Below are 21,475 nucleotides of genomic sequence, written 5' to 3'. Positions count from 1 at the left end.
AAATCCATGCATGCTTCAGAATATGTATGACAATGCAGCGTGCAATAATATAATCCTACTGGCCAGAGAATATAACAAGTATGCATTACGCAAGGAAACGCCGTCTTGCAACATACCGTATGAGGAAACACTGTCTCATACTATGCATAAGAAAACACCATCTTATGTCTCACACAAGGAAACACCGTCTTGTGTGACACACAAACATACATACATATACATGCAACATATAGCAAGTCATATCCACATACCATATAAAAGTACCATCCTCCCTCGAAGTCTGGTGGAACAAACGGGGGATTAACCCCAATGACCGAAAGCTTACCTGGCAAGCAGTGTCCTCCAATAATTCTCGTGTCCACAGAGTCACGATCTCTCACAAATTCACAACCTAGTTCCAAGATGTGAAGACAATTAGTATTCCTATATACCAGTCTACCATATTTAATTTTCAAGACTACACATACCAGAAACCTACACTTGATTTTTAGTCCAATTTATCAAAGTGTCCTAAACGGCCATTTCATAATTTGTCCTTTTACGGGAACCAATTCCAAGCATATTTAACAAAGGGACTCACCTACAAATCACCATTCAACTACTCATACCATTTAATCCCAATTTATACAACCCTATATCATGCATTTTCTCCAAAAACACAAGAGGGGAGTTAGGGCATTTACCTTAGAAGCTTTAAAGCACTAAGAGAAAGACAATCCAAGCTTCCAACAAGGTCACAACCCTTCCTCAAGCCTTAAATCCGAAAATGGCAGCCATGGGTTCTTCAAAATATGTTTCTTTCTCATCCAAATGTAGCTACCAAGTTGAATGGATGAGGAAGAGGAAGGAGAACAAGATGGAGAGAAGGAATGACACTGATCTCTTTGATTTCCTTAAAGATTTGCTTGGAATAATATGGAAGAAAAGAAAAAGCAAAAAAAAAACTTCTTCGCTCACACAGAGACCATCGCACGAGAGAGAAAGAAAAGAATGAAGGAGATGAAGTGGTTCGGGGCTTTAAGTGACTTTTATAATTAACTGGGTATAAGTTTATCTATCTCGCTCACTAACTCTCATTCTAAATTTAACCATTAGTCCAGAATATTTTTATGGTAATATTTATTATTTTACTTTTCACTTTATGGTAAGTTTATTTACTCGTATTTTTACTCATTAATTGTCATTTTAACTTCTTTTTCATCAAAAGTGACTTTATTTCTTTTTCTTCTATTTTTTTTATAATTATTCTTCAATTTCATGATTAAAATAATTACTTCATAATTAAATCCAACACTGCATGTGGGGTTATTGTAATGATAAATGAAAGAGTTTTCGGAATTTCGTTAGGGCTAAAACACCCTGCTATTTTTAAAAATGTTTTATTTTACAACTATTAACATAGAAATTAATTTCTCATTATGTTATGTTTTTTTAGTAGTTAAGTATGGCATTTTTAAATTACTATCATTTAAATCAATTTTATAGTAATACTTTCAGGGCTGAGGCCAATCATCATTTTGGTGAACTATCGCCTAGACATTTATGGGTCCTGGTCCATAGGCCAGCATTGCTTTAAATGTAGATAGTTTAACTGTGATGTTTTCTTTTCTTATTTTTTGAAGAGCATGACGTACGGTAGAAACAAAAAAAATTGTTCTCCTGTTTTTTTAATAGATAATCAAGTATTCTCACACAACCTCCTCCAGTCATTTTATTTTTAGAGTATGGTCTCTAAAACTAGCTTCTTATTGGAACAAAAGATGTATTAGACTATTGTCACTAGAGTAAGTGTGAGATTTTTTATCTCCCTTTGAGGTAGAGGCAACTTCCTTCTGACTCTCAAAGAATTTCAAGAATTTACTTTGGCGAAGGTTTGAATCTCAAATCCTTGACATTCAGTTCAGCTACCCTGGGAGTTATTTGTTCTCATGTTTTTACCTGCTCTTCAACTTTATTTATTATGGATCTGGATCTTCTCATGTGAAAAAAAAATAATATGATTATCTGAGGAATCATAATCATATAAAAATAGATCAATGATAATAAAAGAAAAGAAAGAAAAAATATTAAAATAAGTAGTTATAAAATTATAACTGTTGATTCACCTTTATATAATTGAGATATTTCCACATAACCGTGTCATTTTTTTTTTTTCACATTAAAGTATCCATATCCATTTATTATAGAATAATAAAATAACTCAATTCTGTTGGTATCTTTAACAAAAGTAGAACGGGGAGTTACGAAACACACTGGTTATCATAGTTTTCTTAGCAGACAAGTTTGTAAATAACTTTCGACTAAGTAGTTAATTAAGACTCAAGTATTTTCGTTTGTAATTGATACAACTGGTTAAATGTATGGTTTAACCATAATTAAACTAAATAAAGTTTTAACCAGAGACATAGTTGATTTACGTTTCGTTCAGTTCAACTGGATAGTGCGATCCACTTTTTGAAACATTTGCTCATAGCATGCATGAATTTTAATGAATAATAGTACAAGCATAAAACACTAATAAATTATATATAGATATTTATACACTGACAGGCCGAAAAAAAAAAAAGGAACAAACATGAAATAAGAGTACACCTGAAAATCCAAATTATAAAATTTCAACATTTCAAATAAAAATTAGAGTAAATATCTTTTTGGTCCTCAGCAAATTTTTCGATATCCGTTTTAGTCCCTAGCAAATAAAAAGGCCCATCGTGGTCTCTAAAAAATTCAAAATGGATCCATTTTACTCATTTTGAGGACTAATATGGGTCTTTTTTGAATTTGTGAGGTATACGATTTCAACTAAATGAGTCCATTTTGAATTTCTTAGAACCACGATGGACCTTTTTAATTGCTAGAGACTAAAGAGGACATCAGAAATTTGCTGAGAAACAAAAAAGATATTTACTCTAAAAATTATACGTAGAAGGCGAACACAACAAATCATATATTTTGAGCTGAGATCTCCTGATCACATGCTTCTTTTTGTCAGCATAATCTTCAAGCCATGTTTCATATGCAGGACAACGGAAACACCAGGGATTATAGGATGGCCTTCCATCACATGGATGTGATAGTTCAACAACAAAGCAACAGCAACAGTCTTCATCTGAGTGAAGCTTATATTCTTACCCAAACAACTTCTTGGTCCAGCGTTGAAAGCAATGAACTTGTAAGAGGGTACATGAATAATCTCTCCTCTATTAGAAATCCATCTCTCTGGTCTAAATTTCAAGCAATCTTCTCCCCATATTTCCTCTACCCTCCCCATTGAGTACAGGGAGTACGTTATCATGGTATTTGAATTAATCCTATGACCACTAGGAAGAATATCAGATTTTAATGCACATTTGTGCTCAAAAGGTATTGGAGGATAAAGCCTTAAGGCTTCACTTATAGCTGCATGAAGATAAACTAACCTGTTAAGACTTTCCACACCTAAATCCTTCCAATCACCTTCTGTTTCTGGTAAATTTTCTCTGATCTCTTCAAGAATCTTAGCTTCCACAAATGGGTGTGTTGAGACGAGCCAGAAAAACCAAGAGAGGCCTGCACTAATTGTGTCTCTTCCAGCTGCAAGGAGATTCACTGCTGTGTCTCTAAGAAACTTGTCATCAATTTTTCCCTTTCCTATTTCATTCGCAAGAGCATTTAGCAAGTTCAACCCTGACTCATCAGCCAGGGTACTACTACCAGTACCACCGCCAAGCATTTTGCGTTTGGATATGATTTCTTCATATAACATTTTGTCAATAATTTTCTGGCTTTCTTTGAGCTTCTTTTCTTTCCCAACTTGAAGCCATTTCAGTAGCTTCCATAAGCATCTTGGCATGATATGTCTGTATAACAGTGCATCCTCTGCTTCATTGAAGGCTTTCTCACATGCAACATTTGGGAATTCAATTGAAAGGCAATTAGGATCGAATCCTAAAACCAAGGAGCAGATGTTGTCGAAGGTTAACCTTTGAAAAACATCTTGTAAATCCACCTGCATTCCTTCTTTCCATGCATGATCGAGAACTGGAAGTAGAGAATGCTCGACCTTTTTCTGAATGGTTTTGTAAATAAAAAACTGAAAACTTGGCTGCTTAAAAATTGAATGAAGTATAGTTCTGTTATACTTCCACAACTCGGAATCAGACCTGAAAATCCCATCTCCCAGGATTTCAAAAATGTCTCTAAAATCATTCCCTTTACCATAGTTTTCAAACTTTGTGGTTGTGATGTGTTGCACGTTCATCGGGTCGCTGGTCACAAAAAAGTTCATGTTTGTTAGCCATGGTCCTTCAAACATGAAATTACCACCATGATGTTTCAGAACTGAATTGGCATAATCATGGATGGTGGACGCGTTGAGCAAGACACTAGGTAGCATTCCAAGAATGGGCCATTTAGTGATGGGTGTGTGTCTGTTGAGCCACCAGAAATGGATTAAAACAAAAAGAAGAACCGCCACAAGGAATTCTTCAATCCCAAGCACGGCCATTATTGTGACTTTATTAAGGTTTTCTTCGTACTTCAAGGATGTCTACTAAGAGATGGTTTTTTCAACAAGGCAATGGTGTTGAGTGTTGTTAGCAAGCAACGAAGCTATTTATAAGTGATTTCCCATGGCCTAACAAAATATACATATTTCCCACTCGGATAAAAAAAAAAGTGAAGTCTTGAAGTTGAGTCCGTAACAACATAATTTTTTATTGTATGGGTCCATTAATTAGTTGCATCGTACAATGTCTTCAAAAAGTATTGGAAGTTGGAATCTTTTGATTTGGATATCAATATTCTAATTATTTTAACAAATTTTATTGAAAATATTAAAATAAAGGGAATTTATTGAAATGTGTAACTTTCTTGTCTTATTATTTAAAAAGGAAAAAGTGTAAGAATAATGTAAAAAAAATTATCACTAAATAAGTAGGGAAAAATGTTTCTCCAGCGTAAAATTATTTCTTACAATTTCAAAAAGATATCATTTTGGGTTTTGGGGAATAGAATGTTTTGACACTTTTACTTGTTGAACTCTAAAGATTTGAAGTGTTAAACATCTTATTTTTTTATGATAACAAAGCACAAGTGTTGCGTAAAATTGGCAAGTGCACCGATCGTACCAAGTAATAAAAAGTGAATAAGATATCGTCCTACGAGGATTGAGGCACCAAATTTAATTTTAACTATCCCTTTCTTAATTGGATGAACAAAAGAGGTTTTTGAAGTAATTGTACCGTGACAATTGTGAACCGTTCAATATTTCGTGAACAATTCAGAGAGAAATTTGAAGAAATTAAAATCAAAGAATGAGATTTGAGAAAAATATTTAAAGAAAAACTATTGCAGTAAAGGACGCAACACATTTCCGATCCCCACCTTGTAATATTGATTAATATTTATATTTAATTACCCAATTGACCAAATAATTCACCATATATAATTAATGAGTCAAGCCCTAATCCCTTAGTGATCTTAACCTTATTAACTCTATTAGAATCCTAATCTCTTAGAAATCCCTTTTCAAGTTAATCCTTAAGCCCAGTGAATTTTTCACATTTGCAGTTCATGTAGCCTATCCCTAGTGCATACATGAACAGTTATCTTACCCTTTGTCAGGAATTAGAATCCCAATATCCCTATTGTGAACCCTAACCCTCGCAATCCTAATAGAGTCGCGAATTCTAAAAGAATAATGGAATGAAAAACAGAGTAAAATAAATTCAATTGAATAATTAACCATAAACTTAACCAAAATACAAGGGGTTCACATCAAGGGTTGTGACCCTTACCACAATATAAAAAAACTAGCCAGACATATTCATGTATGACAAAACAAAGTATTCAAAAGAATTCATAAAAACTAGAAATAACCGGAAAGAATGAAAGAAGAAATCTTGATCGGCAGTCACCGAAGGCTTGCTCCGATTCCTGTCACTCCGTGCAAAAGTGTCTTTTTCTCTTGAGGTCTGAGTCTCTATTTATAGAGTCTTTGACCTAGTGGAGAAGCTTGATCTAATTTTTTTTCCGCATCTCACTGTAATCTTGTCTCTGATTTGAAAAGGATTTAATGTTGATTTGTCCGCACCTCCCACGCCACTAGCGTGGTTCCCACGCTGTGAGCGTGGGAGTTTTTCTTCAATATCCTGGAGCACCACACAACTGGCGTGGCTGCCACGCTGCAAGCGTGGATTGTGAAAAAAAGCTAGCGCTACTAGCGTCAATCCCACGCTAGTAGCGTGGTAGCTTCTGCCTGTTTTTGGACCTCTAGCGCTACTAGCGCGAGTCCCACGCTAGTAGCGTGGTTGTCTTTGTGTGAAAAGGCTTTCTTCACGCTATGGGCGTCATACCCACGCTGTGAGCGTGGGCCTTCAGTTTAGTTTTTCCTCTTTAGCTCCAATTTGTCTATTTTTCCTATGAAATCAACATAAAATCAGTATGCAATCTCTGATTAAGAATTTGACAGATCAACAGTGATTATTGCCATTTTCCCTTAAGATTTAATCACATTCTTTCTCTTTTTGTTTAGATTTCCTTATATGCTGAGCGCATATCAAACAATTCCCAGATTTGACCTTTGCTGTCCTCAGCAATGTAATAGATTCAAGTTATCAGCAAAGAATAATTCAGTGAAAACATGAAACATAATATCTTAAGAATTCAGACTGCTATGCATGTATAACTCTTTGTTAAAAACTCCCAGTAATGCTTTTCAGTTATATCAAGAATTTGAACTCCAGCTTGCATATTCCTCATCAGTTTAAATGTACTCTCATCACACTTAGTGTTTAAGGGTTTCACACTTATCCATCAGTGTAGTAGGAATTCCATAGGCTTGAACTTATTCTCAATTCCTAAGAATGAGGAATCCATTTGACATGCATAGACTGATCAAAAGGTCTTTGATAGGTTGTAACTTGGCCTGGTTTGGGGGTGAGAATCTTTTGGTCAGAAGCTGATTGGAGAGATTGAAATACTGATTTTAACAATACTTCCTTCTCTTCTAGGCTTTGCCTCATTTACAAACTTGGGATTCTTTCCCTTTCTTCACTACCTTTTCTTTCCTTGGTTGCAGATGTTTTTTTTTTCTTTCTTTTCAGAATTTTTGCCATATTTTGCAAGCCAGTCTTTTGTTTCCCTTTTCAACTTCTTATCTTTTCCTTGTTTATCTACTGAACTTTTCCTTTTTGAGAAGTAATTTGACTTTTCTTCTTTGATCAGCATTCAATCTCTCAAGGTGTGTCAAGAGGAACAGGATTAAGCAATTTTCATCAGGTTTGAATGAATTGGTTTAAGGCTCAAATGGGGCTTAACAATGGAAATTCTTATGGGTAGGCTGTTTGGCTCTAAGTTATCAAGAATAAAAATGCCCTTATCATTTCAGTCATGCATGCAAGCCAGAGAAACAGTTCAAGTTCTAGAAACTACTACAGTGAGGCCTCTCAAAAAGAAAATTTTTTGTTTAGGCTCAAATCCTCATAGTTATAATTCAACTAGAATCGCAATTCAAAGTTTCACATCAAGCATTATCAAAAAATTTCAACAAAACAGTTATAAAAACGAGCCGTCATCATTCTCAGATTAAAACAATTAATTGCTAACAGATATAATGCTTCATCCAACTCAATCTAATTATTTCCTGAGTAAGCTTAGAACATTCTGGAACTGCTTGTTTAGGAATTCTAAAAGTTTTCTTTTTTTTTCTTTAAAAATTGAATCTAACTAAAAACAGCAAATAAAAAAAATAAAAAAATTGAAGGTTAAAAATATCTCCTTTTTTTCAGAAAATTTTCTGTTAGACGTTCTTTCCGTGGTGTAGTTTCGCAGTATTTAGCAAGTCTCGCATACAGCATGCCATGCGACAATTACCAGATTTAGAACGTTGCTGTCCTCAGCAACAACTATACTGGTCGAAGAAGCTAATTCTGCCAGGTGGAACACACACACACACACTTGTTAAACAGTAAAACAGAATAATCATCAAAGTGTACTGCATAAAGAGAAATAATTCAACCAACTAATCCAACAAAATAAAGTGCCAAAGTAAATGTCACGGTGAAGTGAACTGGCGCTCACAACGTAGGTTTCACGCTGTGAGCGTGGAACCTACTGCCATTTTTTTTCTTTCTGGCACTCTTAGCGTGGTTCCCACGCTGTGAGCGTGGGACTTTCGGGAGCTTTGGGTCCTTTGACGCTGAGAGCGCAGTTCCCACGCTAAGAGTGCCAAATTGGCGCTGACGGCGCCAATTCCCAGATTAAAATTTTTCCACATGGTCACTAATTCACCACTTACTTGACTTATTTAAAAATTAAACTAACCTAAGCAAATAAAATAAATGAAATAAAAACAGAAAAACAACTATTGGGTTGCCTCCCAATTAGCGCTTGTTTAACGTCACGAGCCTGACGTACCCGTTGTGATTTATGGTGGTTGGAAGCATGCTACCATTGTTGACCCAATCTTCTTGATCCAGTATTGTTTCCTTCCATGAGCATATGCATATGGATGAGGATGAGGTTTCTCAGGAACTTTGAACTTAGTCTTCACATGTTTTTCCTTACTCTTGGGCTTTTCCATCTTAACCTTTGGCTTGCTTTCTTGATGCTGCTGATGGACTTCCTTATTGATGATAACAGGATATTGTTCTTCGTCTCCCAAGAAAGCATACTTAAGAGTTTCAGGAAACTCTTTTAATTCCACCTTTGGTACCAATGTAGCTGAGTCATCTTCTTTCTTTTCTAGCACCTCAAAGACAGTTGCTCGCTCTTCTTCTGGAGCAGCTTCATCTAGAGCCTTCAACTCTTCTTCAAGCTCTTGAAGCTCACTTTTCTCTTCCATAGCCACCTCTTTAACTGCTTCCTCAACCACATCAAGTCTGAAGCAATCACTGTGGTCAGATAAGTTCTTCATAGCTTTAAACACATTGATTGTGATTTTCTCATCATTCATCCTCAACTCGAGCTTTCCTTGTTCTACATCAATCATAGCTCGAGCTGTGGCCAAGAACGGTCTACCCAACAGAAGGGGCATTGCACTCTCTTCCTCCATGTCTAGCACAATGAAATCAGCAGGGAAGATAAACTTGTCAACTTTGACAAGGAAATCCTCTAGTATCCCATTGGGTCTCCTTGTTGAACGGTCAGCTAATGGTAAAGAGACCATGGTTGGCTTCAGTTCAGAAATTCCCAATTTTTCGCATATTGACAGCGGCATCAAGTTGATGCTTGCTCCAAGGTCGCATAATGCCCGGCCAACATTGGTGTTGCCTATCGCAATCAAGATGTTGAAACTTCCCGGATCTGAAGCTTTGGTGGGAACTTCTTCTGAATGATGGCACTGCACTCTTCAGTAAGTGCTACTGTCTCACAATCCTGCAACTTATGCTTTCTAGACAATAAATCTTTCATGAATTTAGCATAGTTAGGCATGCTAGCAAGAGCTTCAGCAAATGGAATATTAATATGCAATTTTTTAAACATATCTAAAAACCTGGCATACTGTTGTTTATGTGCTTGCTGCTTTAGCTTCATAGGATATGGAGATTTCTCAAAACGAGAATAATCTATCAGTTTCTTTGGAGCTTCAACAGCTTTCTCCTTTGCTTCTTCTTTGTCTTTCCTTGCAGGTTCTTCTTGCTCATGCTCCAGCTCAGGTGTTGGCTCATCAACTTTCTTTGGCTGAACTGATTTCGATTTTTCTTGAAGAGTGATCACAATTCCACTCTTTGTCACAATGGACTTGCGTTCCTCCTTTGGATTCACAATTTATCACTTGGGAACTGTCCTTGAGACCTTTTAGCCAACTTTCTAGACAACTGGCCTATTTGACTCTCCAAGTTTCGGATGGAAGCATCCTGGTTCTTGTGGTAGGCTCTGGTCTCCATTATGTGATCATTGGTGGTCTTGGCCAGCTGTATCATCGCTTTCTCTAGTTCGGATGGCTCCTTTTGTTGCAGAGGAGGAGGTTGCAGATAGTTCTTGGATTTATAATCCAAGCTGCTCCCTTGATTCCTCCTTTGGAAGTTGGTCCCTTGGCCTCCATTCTGATTCCTTTGATAACTTTGAGTGTTCTGTGGAGGCCTTGGATTATACCAAATTCCATTGACTTGGAATGGTTCAGCTCTAGTGAGTGTAGGGCACTCATTAGTATCATGCGGCTCCTTGCAATACTCACAGTCGAATACATCTACCTTGGATGTTGAGAGCTGCATCCTGTCTAGCTTGGCATTCAAACTGGCCGCTGCGAAATCATCTTCTGCTCAGCTAACGAGGCGTCAGTGTTCCCCAGTTGTAAAATTCCCCTTTTGGGCTGAGCTGGTTGAACGAGAGGAACTGTAGTCGACGCATTATCATTCCGTGCCAGATAATCATTGAGCTCCAGGGTTTCCTCTGCTGTCTTCTTGCCGATGGTTCTACCGGCTACACTGTTGACAATCATCCTCGTATCCGGTGTCATCCCGTTGTAAAATACTCTGACTTTCTTCTCGTCTGGAAAGTCATATTGTGGGCATTTTCTGATCAACTCCTGGAATCTCGTCCAGGCATCACAGAGTGTCTCTCCTGGTTGCTCAATGAAGTTAGTGATTTCGTTCACCAACTTGTTGTATTTTTCCCGAGAAAAATGTTCAGCAAAGAACTTAGCTGCTAAGTCCTCCCATGTTCGGATACTGTTAGGAGCTTGTCGAGTTAGCCATCTGAGGGTTTTTCGGTCACAACAAAAGGAAACAACCTGAGTCTGGTTGCATCATCAGACACTCCATGATGCTTCGTGGTGTCACGGATTCTCAGAAATCTGTCCATGAAGTCATGAGGATCTTTGTAATCCTCTCCACCGAATGGGTTCTTCTCCACCAACTTGATCAGCGACGGATTGATGTCAAAATTGTTGGCATCTATCTGTGGTCGGACAACACTGGAGTTCGACCTGGTGAACATAGGAGCCAGAATTGACTCCATCAACACCGCTGGAGGAGGTGGTGGAGGAGGTTGATCTTCATTATTGGCAGCCATCACAGTTGTTATTTGTGGCTTGGAACTTGAGGACTCCTCTTGCTTTCTTTGCTTGGCTTGTTTTCGATTTTTCCTTGCAGTTTTCTCTATTTCTGGATCAAACTATAAAGAATCTCGATGTACTTTACCTCGCATAAACTAAAGCAAAAGGTCAGTAACAAAACAAAATCCAATAAAGAAATTCAAAAGTTAAAAATAAATTAGGCGTAGTCAATCCCTGGCAACGGCGCCAAAAACTAGTTGCGTAAAATCGGCAAGTGCACCGATCGTACCAAGTAATAAAAAGTGAGTAAGATATCGTCCCACGAGGATTGAGGCACCAAATTTAATTTTAACTATTCCTTTCTTAATTGGATGAACAAAAGAGGTTTTTGAAGTAATTGTATCGTGACAATTGTGAACCGTTCAATATTTCGTGAACAATTCAGAGAGAAATTTGAAGAAATTAAAATCAAAGATTGAGATTTGAGAAAAATATTTAAAGAAAAACTATTGCAGTAAAGGACGCCAACACCTTTCTGATCCCCATCTTGTAATATTGATTAATATTTATATTTAATTACCCAATTGACCAAATAATTCACCATCTATATTTAATGCGTTAAGCCCTAATCCCTTAGTGATCTTAACCTTATTAACCCTATTAGAATCCTAATCCCTTAGAAATCCCTTTTCAAGTTAATCCGTAAGCCCAACGAATTTTCCACATTTGCAGTTCATGTAGCCTATTCCTAGTGCATACATAAACAGTTATCTTGCCCTTTGTCAAGAATTAGAATCCCAATATCCCTATTGTGAACCCTAACCCTCGCAATCCTAATAGAGTCGTGAATTCTAAAAGAATTATGCAATGAAAAATAGAGTAAAATAAATTCAATTGAATAATTAACCATAAACTTAACCAAAATACAAGGGGTTCACATCAAGGGTTGTGACCCTTACCACAATATAAAAAAACTAGGCACACATATTCATGTCTGACAAAACAAAGTATTCAAAAGAATTCATAAAAACTAGAAATAACCAGAAAGAATGAAAGAAGAAATCTTGATCGGCAGTCACCGAAGTCTTGCTCCGATTCCTGTCGCTCCGTGCAAAAGTGTCTTTTTCTCTTGAGGTCTGAGTCTCTATTTATAGAGTCTTTGACCTGGTGGAGAAGCTTGATCTAATTTTTTTTCCACATCTCACTGTAATCTTGTCTCTGATTTGAAAAGGATTTAATGTTGATTTGTCCGCACCTCCCACGCCACTAGCGTGGTTCCCACGCTATGAGCGTGGGAGTTTTTCTTCTATATCCTGGAGCACCACGCAACTGGCGTGGCTGCCACGCTGCAAGCGTGGATTGTGAAAAAAAGCTGGCGCTACTAGCGTCAATCCCACGCTAGTAGCGTGGTAGCTTCTGCATGTTTTTGGACCTCTGGCGCTACTAGCGTGAGTCCCACGCTAGTAGCGTGGTTGTCTTTGTGTGAAAAGGCTCTCTTCACGCTATGGGCGTCATACCCACGCTGTGAGCGTGGGCCTTCAGTTTAGGTTTTCCTCTTTAGCTCCAATTTGTCTATTTTTCCTACGAAATCAACATAAAATCAGTATGCAATCTCTGATTAAGAATTTGACAGATCAACAGTGATTATTGCCATTTTTGCTTAAGATTTAATCACATTCTTTCTCTTTTTGGTTTAGATTTACTTATATGCTGAGCGCATATCAACAAGCAATCTCAACATGCAAACACATTGAGAAAAACAGTCGTACAAGTCCAAAATGATGTAAAGAGACTTTTTCAATATGCAAAAAGCTAGAAAGAAGTCAAAGAAACCTTTTAGTCAAAGTTATGAAAGTCGAAGAGATCAAAGCTTGAAGACCTAGCCAAGTCAAATGTTTAATAAGGCTAGAAATGTTTAATTAGGCAAGAAAACAAAAAGAATGAAGTTTATTGAGCTCTCTCATCAAGTTATGCATACTAGGTTCACTATTACATGCATTTAAGGAACCTAAGTAGTGAAATCATGCATACTTAATCACATACACATGACATTATGCTAAACAGAGGCTAGACATATTCACTTATGTGTGAGAAATTATTAGAAACCTTAAGGAGTTGAGTTAGATCAAAAATTGCATTCATAGGAAAGATGACATTTACTTGAGTAACCATAAGTGACTTACCCGAGTGAGTAAAGGATTGATATTTACCCAAGTAAAATTGTAATAGAAAGCTAAAGTTTAGGATTTCAATCTTCAGTGGCTATAAATGGATAGTTTATCCATTAGGCTCTTATATAAAAATTTGTTGAGGGTTTCTATGCACAAATTACACTCACTTTACATCGGATTACACAGAATTTATAGTTATCATCATTGAGAGGCTATTTTGGCATACTTGGGAGAAAACGCCTTTAATTCATCATTCTTTTTCTTTTCTTACAATTTTTTGTTTTTATTTGATTGAGAATGAGTTGTTTTTTTATCTATTTGAGATTAGTTTGTTGCTGAAAATTGATTTGAGTGATTGGAGAGATCTTATGGATGTATAGGTTGAGAGAGTGACTGAGATTGGTCAAGATTCTTGTAAAACTCCATTGTAATTCATTTTTTTAGACACCGATTGGAAGTTCTAAAGATAGTGGATGATCTACGACAGTCTAGACATAGCCCTCATGTGGTTTAAGGGTGAGCAAGGATAAATTTTTTATTTGATCTTCTTACCCTTAAACTCTTTAATTTCCATGTTTCATTCTGTTTTATTGCATTTTAATCTCTGTTTTGAATCTATTTTTGGGTTGATAGGGGTTTAGAATTTGTTCTTGATCGTTTCCTATTGATTTTATTGATTTTTGATAGGGAGCAAAGGTTTCCAGCAAAACAAGTTATAACAATTGACCCCCTATTGTGGGTTTGAGCAATTCTTTATATAACATTACTTCTGCATTGCAACATTTTTCCAAAATCTCTAACATTTATTTCTCCGAACCCCTAAACAACGTCATCTTGAAGTCATGGGAGATATAAAAATTTCTGTGACAAGAGAACCAATAAACCCAATGATAGAGTTAGGCATTTATTACAGTAATACAATTTTGAAAAGGAAATCAATCAACGTGATATAGTTGGATTATGTTTGAAGAAGTGGACCCTACCTATGATGTGTTTTATCACCTTGTGCTTCTTCTTGGGGAAAACATTTTAAGTGCTCACGTCTCATCCATTATTTGATGCGTCTAGATAATAGAAACGAGACACCAATTCTAAGATGTCATCATATCAGCATTGTGTAACAGCCCGTTACGTATCAGTGTTGTTAGCATTGATATAATTACAATCACAGCAGTTTATTCAAAAATGCGAGTAAAGTTTTTCCTTTTCATTACGTAAGCATTTAAAAACAATAATAAAGCGTAACGATAAAAGTTGTGATCATAACTGAAATCTAACGCGGAATAATTAAAATAAATTTCTAACTATTATATATTTCTTATCTTAAGTCACTAAGGGGTTCCCATAAACCCACCTAACATATATCTCACTGTTACGGTTTTTATATAACTGAACATGGTTCACTCTTTTGGATACTAAGCGTGATTTAGTGGTTACAAGTCTCTCATATTTTAGTATATTATTTTAGACTCAATTAAATTTCCAACAAGGTATCACACGCCCCATAAAGTTCTCATTTGCTCTGGTTATCGCCGTTTGAAGTTGGACAAATAAAGCTGCCAGCCAACTCCAAACAAGACACCAAACATACATCACCATTTCTGCAATTCTGAACAAAACACTCCACCAATTGTCCTCAAATTGTTATACGGTAAACTAGCACCTTAAGATTCAATTTGACATATCATGGGCCTAATTTCACCAAGAATTGAGGGAGAAATAATTTTCCCAAAACTGCCACCTGACAGCCCCCATGTGCAGGGCATTCTGGACAGTCCTCACTCAATCGCGTCTACAGATCTACACACAGCTTCAATGACTACCAAATTTTGACACAACATAGTTGACATCTCAATCTTCAAAATAGTGTATGGCACGTCCCTATTGGACTTCTATGGAGGGAGATATGATCTCCCAAAGTTGACCTTAAATCTGCCATTTTAATAGAAATTTCGACAACATCTTTGTTTATTCAATGTTGTAAATAGTAATTATGTAGTCATTTATTAGTAATTATGTAGTCATTTATTTGTATTAAATAGTAATTATGTAGTCATTTATTTGTATTAAATAGTAATTATGTAGTCATTTATTTGTATTTATTTAGTCCGTTACTTGTATATTGGGCCAAGCCCATTAGGTCAAAATTAGGTCAAGAAGTCTCTATAAATAGAGACCCCTATGTACAGATTCAAATACAATTCAATAATATTTCAAATACCCTTTTATTTCAAGTTGGTATCAGAGCTCTCGATCCTGAGGGCTCTGCTTCCGCGCCTATTGTCTTTAGAACAAGAACCTTTTATTCTTTTTGTCTCTCGCTGCCATCAGCCGCCACCGGATTTTTTTTCCGGGGATCTCTTGGACCGACAAGATCTCTGTTATACTGGATCTCTATTACTGTTCATCGTCTCCATTATTCTTCATCACAAGACAGCCAATCTCACCGGCGCGTGGCGGCACGTGAGATCATATTTCCGGATCGGACCACCGCAATCTTGATCGTCCCTTCATCCTCTTTCTGGATCTGTGCTCCTCTCTTTGATCAGACATCATTTGGTATTTATTTGTGATTTTTTGGCTTCTTAGAGCTTTTCTTCGACCATTTTCTGTGCAGTATGGCCTCTTCTCAAAGGAGTTCTTTTTCAAAATTTTATGATGGTACCTCTTCTAGACCTAAGAGAGATGATCGATGGTGTTCTTATTGTAAAAGAACAGGTCATATCAAGGATTTATGCTTTCGCCTTTATGGAAAGCAATCTGTCTTAGAAAAGATGGCAAAGTTGCGTGGTCAAGCGCATTTTACTTCCTCTGAAATAACTCCTACACCTAATAAGACCCAACCTGCATTTCGTCCAGATGAGTTGGAACGGCTCCGAACCATTCTTGATTTTATGAGTAAGCCATCTGATACTAGTGCTTTGACTATGACTGGAATGAGCTCCAAAACTTATTTTTTCCTTTCTTCATGTAATGATTTTAAACATTCTTGGGTTGTTGATTCTGGTGCTACTGATCATATGGCTTGTTGTGCTGACTCCTTTACCTCTTATCATCCTACCATTGGAACTCATACAATAGTCGTAGCTGATGGCTCTCATACATCAGTTGCGGGATCTGGTGACATAAACTTACAGCAGTCCTTACATCTTAAGGATGTTCTTCATGTTCCTAAACTCTCCACGAATCTTCTTTCTATTCATAAAATTACAAAAGATTTGAATTGTACTGTAACCTTCTATCCTACCCATTGTGTTTTTTAGGATCTCGCCACGGGGAAGACGATTGGTAGTGCTAAAGAGCAAGGTGGGTTGTACTATCTGGTGTCACAATCTCCTGCAAATAAAGTAACAAATCACATCTTGATGTCTCATGGTCAATCAACTGCTGATTCTTTGATTTGGCTTCATCATAAGCGCTTAGGTCATCCTCCATTTAGTTTACTCAAATCTTTATTTCCGTCATTGTTTTTGTCTAAATCTGTTGAGTCTTTTCATTGTGATGTTTGTGAATTTGCTAAGCATCATCGTGTGTCTTTTCCTTCTAGTATTACTAAGAGTGTTGAACCTTTTGATCTTATTCATTCTGATGTTTGGGGTCCCTCTAAAGTCCCTCATGGTTCTGGAAATAGATGGTTTGTTTCTTTTATTGATGATTGCACTCGTGTAACTTGGGTGTACTTAATGCGTGAAAAGTCTGAGGTACCACAACTGTTCTTTCAATTTTATAAAATGATTGAGACCCAGTTTGGTAAAAAACTCAAGAGACTAAGAACAGATAATGGTATTGAATATGTTAATCATAGCTTTGCCCAATTTATAAGAAATAACGGTATGATTCATGAACTTACTTGTGTTGACACCCCCCAACAGAATGGGGTTGCTGAAAGAAAGAATCGTCACCTTCTTGAAGTGGCTCGTGCATTAATGTTTCAGACACATGTACCCAAATACTATTGGGGAGATGCTATTTTTACTGCAGCATTCTTGATCAACCGTTTACCCACTCGGGTACTTGACCATGTAAGTCTTATTCACTCTATGACTTCTTTTTTCCCTTCTATTCCAACTATGATGAGTCTTCCTCCACGAGTGTTTGGGTGTGTTGTTTTTGTTCATGTTCATAAACATCATCGCAGTAAGTTGGACCCTAGGGCTATTAAATGTGTTTTTCTTGGTTATGTTCCTGATAAGAAGGGCTACAAGTGCTATCACCCTAGTAGTAGGAAATTTTTTGTTTCTATGGATGTTACATTTCAGGAATCTGAGTCCTTTTTCCAAGGTCCTCATCTTCAGGGGGAGAATCCTTCACCAGAAATCTCATCACCTCCCTTCTTTGAGTTTGAATCATCAGTGTCTACTCTTTTACCTATGTCAGTGTATCCTCCACCTGGTCCTGTTCCTCCTGTGTCTGTTCCTACTGTGTCTGATCCTCTTGTGAGTAATCCTCCTGTGACTGATTCTCTTGTGATTGATACATCAAGTACACCAGAGATACAAAAGATTATGACACCTGAAAGAAGGAAACAGCCCACATTGTCTCAGCAGCAACCTCAATCGTCTGAACCACTGGTAAGTCCTGAATCTCATATTTCTGATCATGATGTTAATACTTCTGATGACTTACCCATTACTACTGATTCTGATGATTTTTACCCATTGCTCTTAGAAAAGGAAAAAGAGCTTGTCCCAAGAAATCTTGTCCCTCATGTCCCTCTTGTACTCAATACCCTATCTCCCAGTTTGTTTCCTCTGCTAATCTTTCTGTGCAGCACAAAAGCTTTGTTTCAACACTAGACTCTATTGCAATCCCAAAATCAGTACATGTAGCCTTGAAAGATAGGAATTGGGCTCAAGCCATGCAAGAGGAGATGAATGCATTGGAGAAAAATAAAACATGGGAGGTTATTGATAGACCTACTGGAAAGAAAGCAGTAGGGTGCAGATGGGTTTATGCCCTGAAATATAATTCTGATGGAACTCTTGAGAGATACAAAGCTCGATTAGTTGCCAAAGGTTACTCTCAAACCTATGGCATTGATTATGAAGAAACATTTGCTCCAGTTGCAAAGATGAATACGGTGAGAGTTTTGTTATCCCTTGCTGCCCATTACAATTGGGATATAAACCAATTTGATGTGAAGAATGTTTTCCTCAATGGTGAGTTAGAAGAAGAAGTCTACATGGAAATTCCGCCTGGTTTTGATTCTGTGAAGGGAGAAAATAAAGTTTGTAAATTAAAAAAGGCCTTGTATGGATTGAAGCAGTCACCTCGTGCCTGGTTTGGAAAGTTTACTAAGGTTATGATGACCTTAGGATATAAACAAAGTCAAGGAGATCACACTCTTTTTTTCAAGCATTCCCAAAATGGGAAGCTTACTGCGCTCCTTGTATATGTTGATGATATTATTATCACAGGTGATGATTTTGTGGAGAGACAGATTCTGCAAACACGGCTTGCCTCTGAGTTTGAAGTCAAAGACCTTGGGAAACTGAGATATTTCCTAGGGATAGAAGTAGCTCATTCGAGCAAAGGAATCTTTATCAGCCAGAGGAAATATGTTCTTGATCTTCTCAAAGGAGCAGGAAAGCTCGGGTGTAAACCCTCTAATACTCCTATTGAGCAGAATCACAAGATGGGCTATGAAGAGGAGAGTCCTCCAGTTGATAAAGGACAATATCAACGGCTAGTTGGAAAATTGATATATTTGGCCCATACTAGACCAGACTTAGCTTATGCTGTTAGTGTTGTCAGTCAGTTTATGCACGATCCAAAGGAGAAACATATGCAGGCAGTAGAGAGAATTCTTCAGTATCTGAAAGGTACTCCTGGTAAAGGGTTATTATTCCGACGTGATGGCAATCTATCTTTAGAAGTCTACACAGATGCTGATTATGCTGGATCCGTGACTGACCATCGTTCTACCACTGGTTATTGTATGTTTCTTTGTGGTAACTTGGTGACATGGAGAAGTAAGAAACAAGATGTGGTCGCCAGATCAAGTGCAGAAGCTGAATTTCGAGCTATGACTCAAGGCATTTGTGAGTTACTCTGGCTGAAAATTGTACTTGATGATCTAAAAATAAAATGTGAGGGACCTATGAAGCTGCTATGTGATAATAAGTCCGCTATTTGTATAGCTCATAATCCAGTTCAACATGATCGGACTAAACATATTGAGGTCGACCGCCATTTCATCAAAGAGAAACTTGATAGCGGGTTGATTACCACTCCATACATTCCCACTGGGCGTCAATTAGCTGATCTATTGACAAAGGGGCTTCCTTCAGATAGATTTCAAGAACTTGCTAGCAAGATGGGAATGATAAATATCTATTCCTCAGCTTGAGGGGGAGTGTTGTAAATAGTAATTATGTAGTCATTTATTAGTAATTATGTAGTCATTTATTTGTATTAAATAGTAATTATGTAGCAATTTATTTGTATTTATTTAGTCCGTTACTTGTATATTGGGCCAAGCCCATTAGGTCAAAATTAGGTCAAGAAGTCTCTATAAATAGAGACCCCTATGTACAGATTCAAATACGATTCAATAATATTTCAAATACCCTTTTATTTCAAGTTTCAACCTATCTCACTTTATCAAGAGTGTGTTATTATGCCTCAAAGGTACCTAATAGTCAAGGGTGGACTCAAGGACCAACAATGTCTTGGTGCTCTTACAACCCACAATAATTTATATCATTTACCTTAATTTACAATTCATTATTTACTTTGTCAAAACTTAAATCATTTCAATCACATTATTCCATTTGCATGCATTCTTTCAACATACACATAATCATCACCTAAAATAGGCCTATTGCTTTTTCATCGCATACATGCTTTAAATATTACACAAGGCCTATGATTCACAATTTACAATTCTCCCGAATGATAACATAATACAACAAAGTCCTCAAAATACATCATAATGAATCATCAACTAGACTTAGGCAAAATATGGAATTAACTATAACAAGATGCGTAATCCTAAAGCAATATGCAATGTTCATGCCCTAAGTCTAGCCTATGTAAAAAGTAGCCTCAAAATGCAAAAGGCCCTCTAATCTCCAAGTGCTCATCCTATGGGCCTCTTGCCCACAGCTCCGGTCCCGCTACAACCACCTAAAATATTGCCCCAAACACGGGATGAGATATACGAATATATCTCAGTAACCAGAGGTTATGGAAGTCACTCCGCCCAATGGTTCACTCGGATGTAAAATCAACAATGCATCATAACAACCTAAACGGGATAAAGCAAGGGATTTAGTGAAGTAGGGAAGCATAAGGAGTAAACATAAAATGAAGCTGGAATGGTCAATGCCAAAACCACGCAACATTCGGCCTATTGGCCTCGGTAGATAACCTACGGGCTTTCATCCAAGGATGTGTTCCCAGAACATCAACCAAGGCACCCACCACAAATACACCCGAGACATTCCTAGAGTGCTCCTTAACGGATAACAACTCTATGACCACAGGTCAACTGAAACTCCCTCTCAGAGACTTGTCCAGTGGAAGTCCGTAACGCCCGAAGGCAACTATCTACTGGCCAAAGATACGGTACATCCTATGTACCCAATATATATATATATATATATATATATATATATATATATATATATATTGTAGGAAATCTTAGATTTATGCGGAAGCGATTTAAGACCTAGTACATTGGTATGCTTACCGAATCATCCTTGTTTCAAAATTACCTCTCGGTGCGCAGGTCTCGTGTAGAATCTTCCCTTGTAGGATTCCTCTTCACGAACAACTCACCTCAGCGCCGCAGCACGAAAAACCTCCTTGAAGCTGGCTGGACTGTGGCAGATCTTCCAAACTATCTCTCGAGGAGGAAGGGGAAGTGTGTGGGAACTGATTATATATATATATATATATATATATATATATATATATATAAATGCATGAGCATGTTACAACTACATTCTTGACATACAACCTCTAACAACTACCCCCAAGGGGCATGGTGGAGCGCACACGTAGATTAACCCCAATTTCAAGGGATTATCTTATTGAAGCTCCCCCTCTAGGTATCTCCAATGCAAGATACAACTAAATTGGTCCAACCAAAAATACCTACACATAGGTCATTCCCATATCAATTAGAACCACATAACAACATACGCTTGGTTATTCAAGTATTCATGCAAATTGCCATAAACACTTACCACAGTCCTTTTGGTCCAGGACCAAAGGCAATCCACCAAGCTCACTGTTCAAAGCTCACGTCTGTGGGAGGCAACCTACAATGACCACACAAGGATCATCAATACAATTGTAACTCAAGTTGAATTACAAAGAA

The 21,475-nt window shown here is 37.2% G+C and overlaps 1 protein-coding gene and 1 non-coding gene across 2 annotated transcripts; one reads left to right on the top strand and one right to left on the bottom strand.

The window, feature by feature from the left end:
* Positions 1–2,971: 2,971 nt before the first annotated feature.
* Positions 2,972–4,486, bottom strand: LOC133314788 (alkane hydroxylase MAH1-like). The gene has a single exon (XM_061516313.1). The coding sequence runs from the start codon at positions 4,484–4,486 to the stop codon at positions 2,972–2,974; it is 1,515 nt and encodes a 504-aa protein (XP_061372297.1).
* A 5,992-nt stretch (positions 4,487–10,478) lies between these two features.
* LOC133314792 (small nucleolar RNA R71) lies at positions 10,479–10,585 on the top strand. The gene has a single exon (XR_009752005.1). It is a non-coding gene; the product is annotated as a small nucleolar RNA R71 (small nucleolar RNA).
* The last annotated feature ends 10,890 nt before the right edge of the window (positions 10,586–21,475 follow it).

This window comes from Gastrolobium bilobum, unplaced genomic scaffold (genome assembly GCF_033153095.1).
Source record: "Gastrolobium bilobum isolate Gb01-03AN ecotype WA unplaced genomic scaffold, APGP_CSIRO_Gbil_v1 utg100307, whole genome shotgun sequence".
Classification (NCBI taxonomy): Eukaryota; Viridiplantae; Streptophyta; class Magnoliopsida; order Fabales; family Fabaceae; genus Gastrolobium; species Gastrolobium bilobum.
This window is presented reverse-complemented; position numbering and strand designations above follow the sequence as displayed.

Excerpts from the sequence above, each read along its gene's own strand:
- LOC133314788 (XM_061516313.1), bottom strand. The coding sequence starts at position 4,486 with ATGGCCGTGCTTGGGATTGAAGAATTCCTTGTGGCGGTTCTTCTTTTT.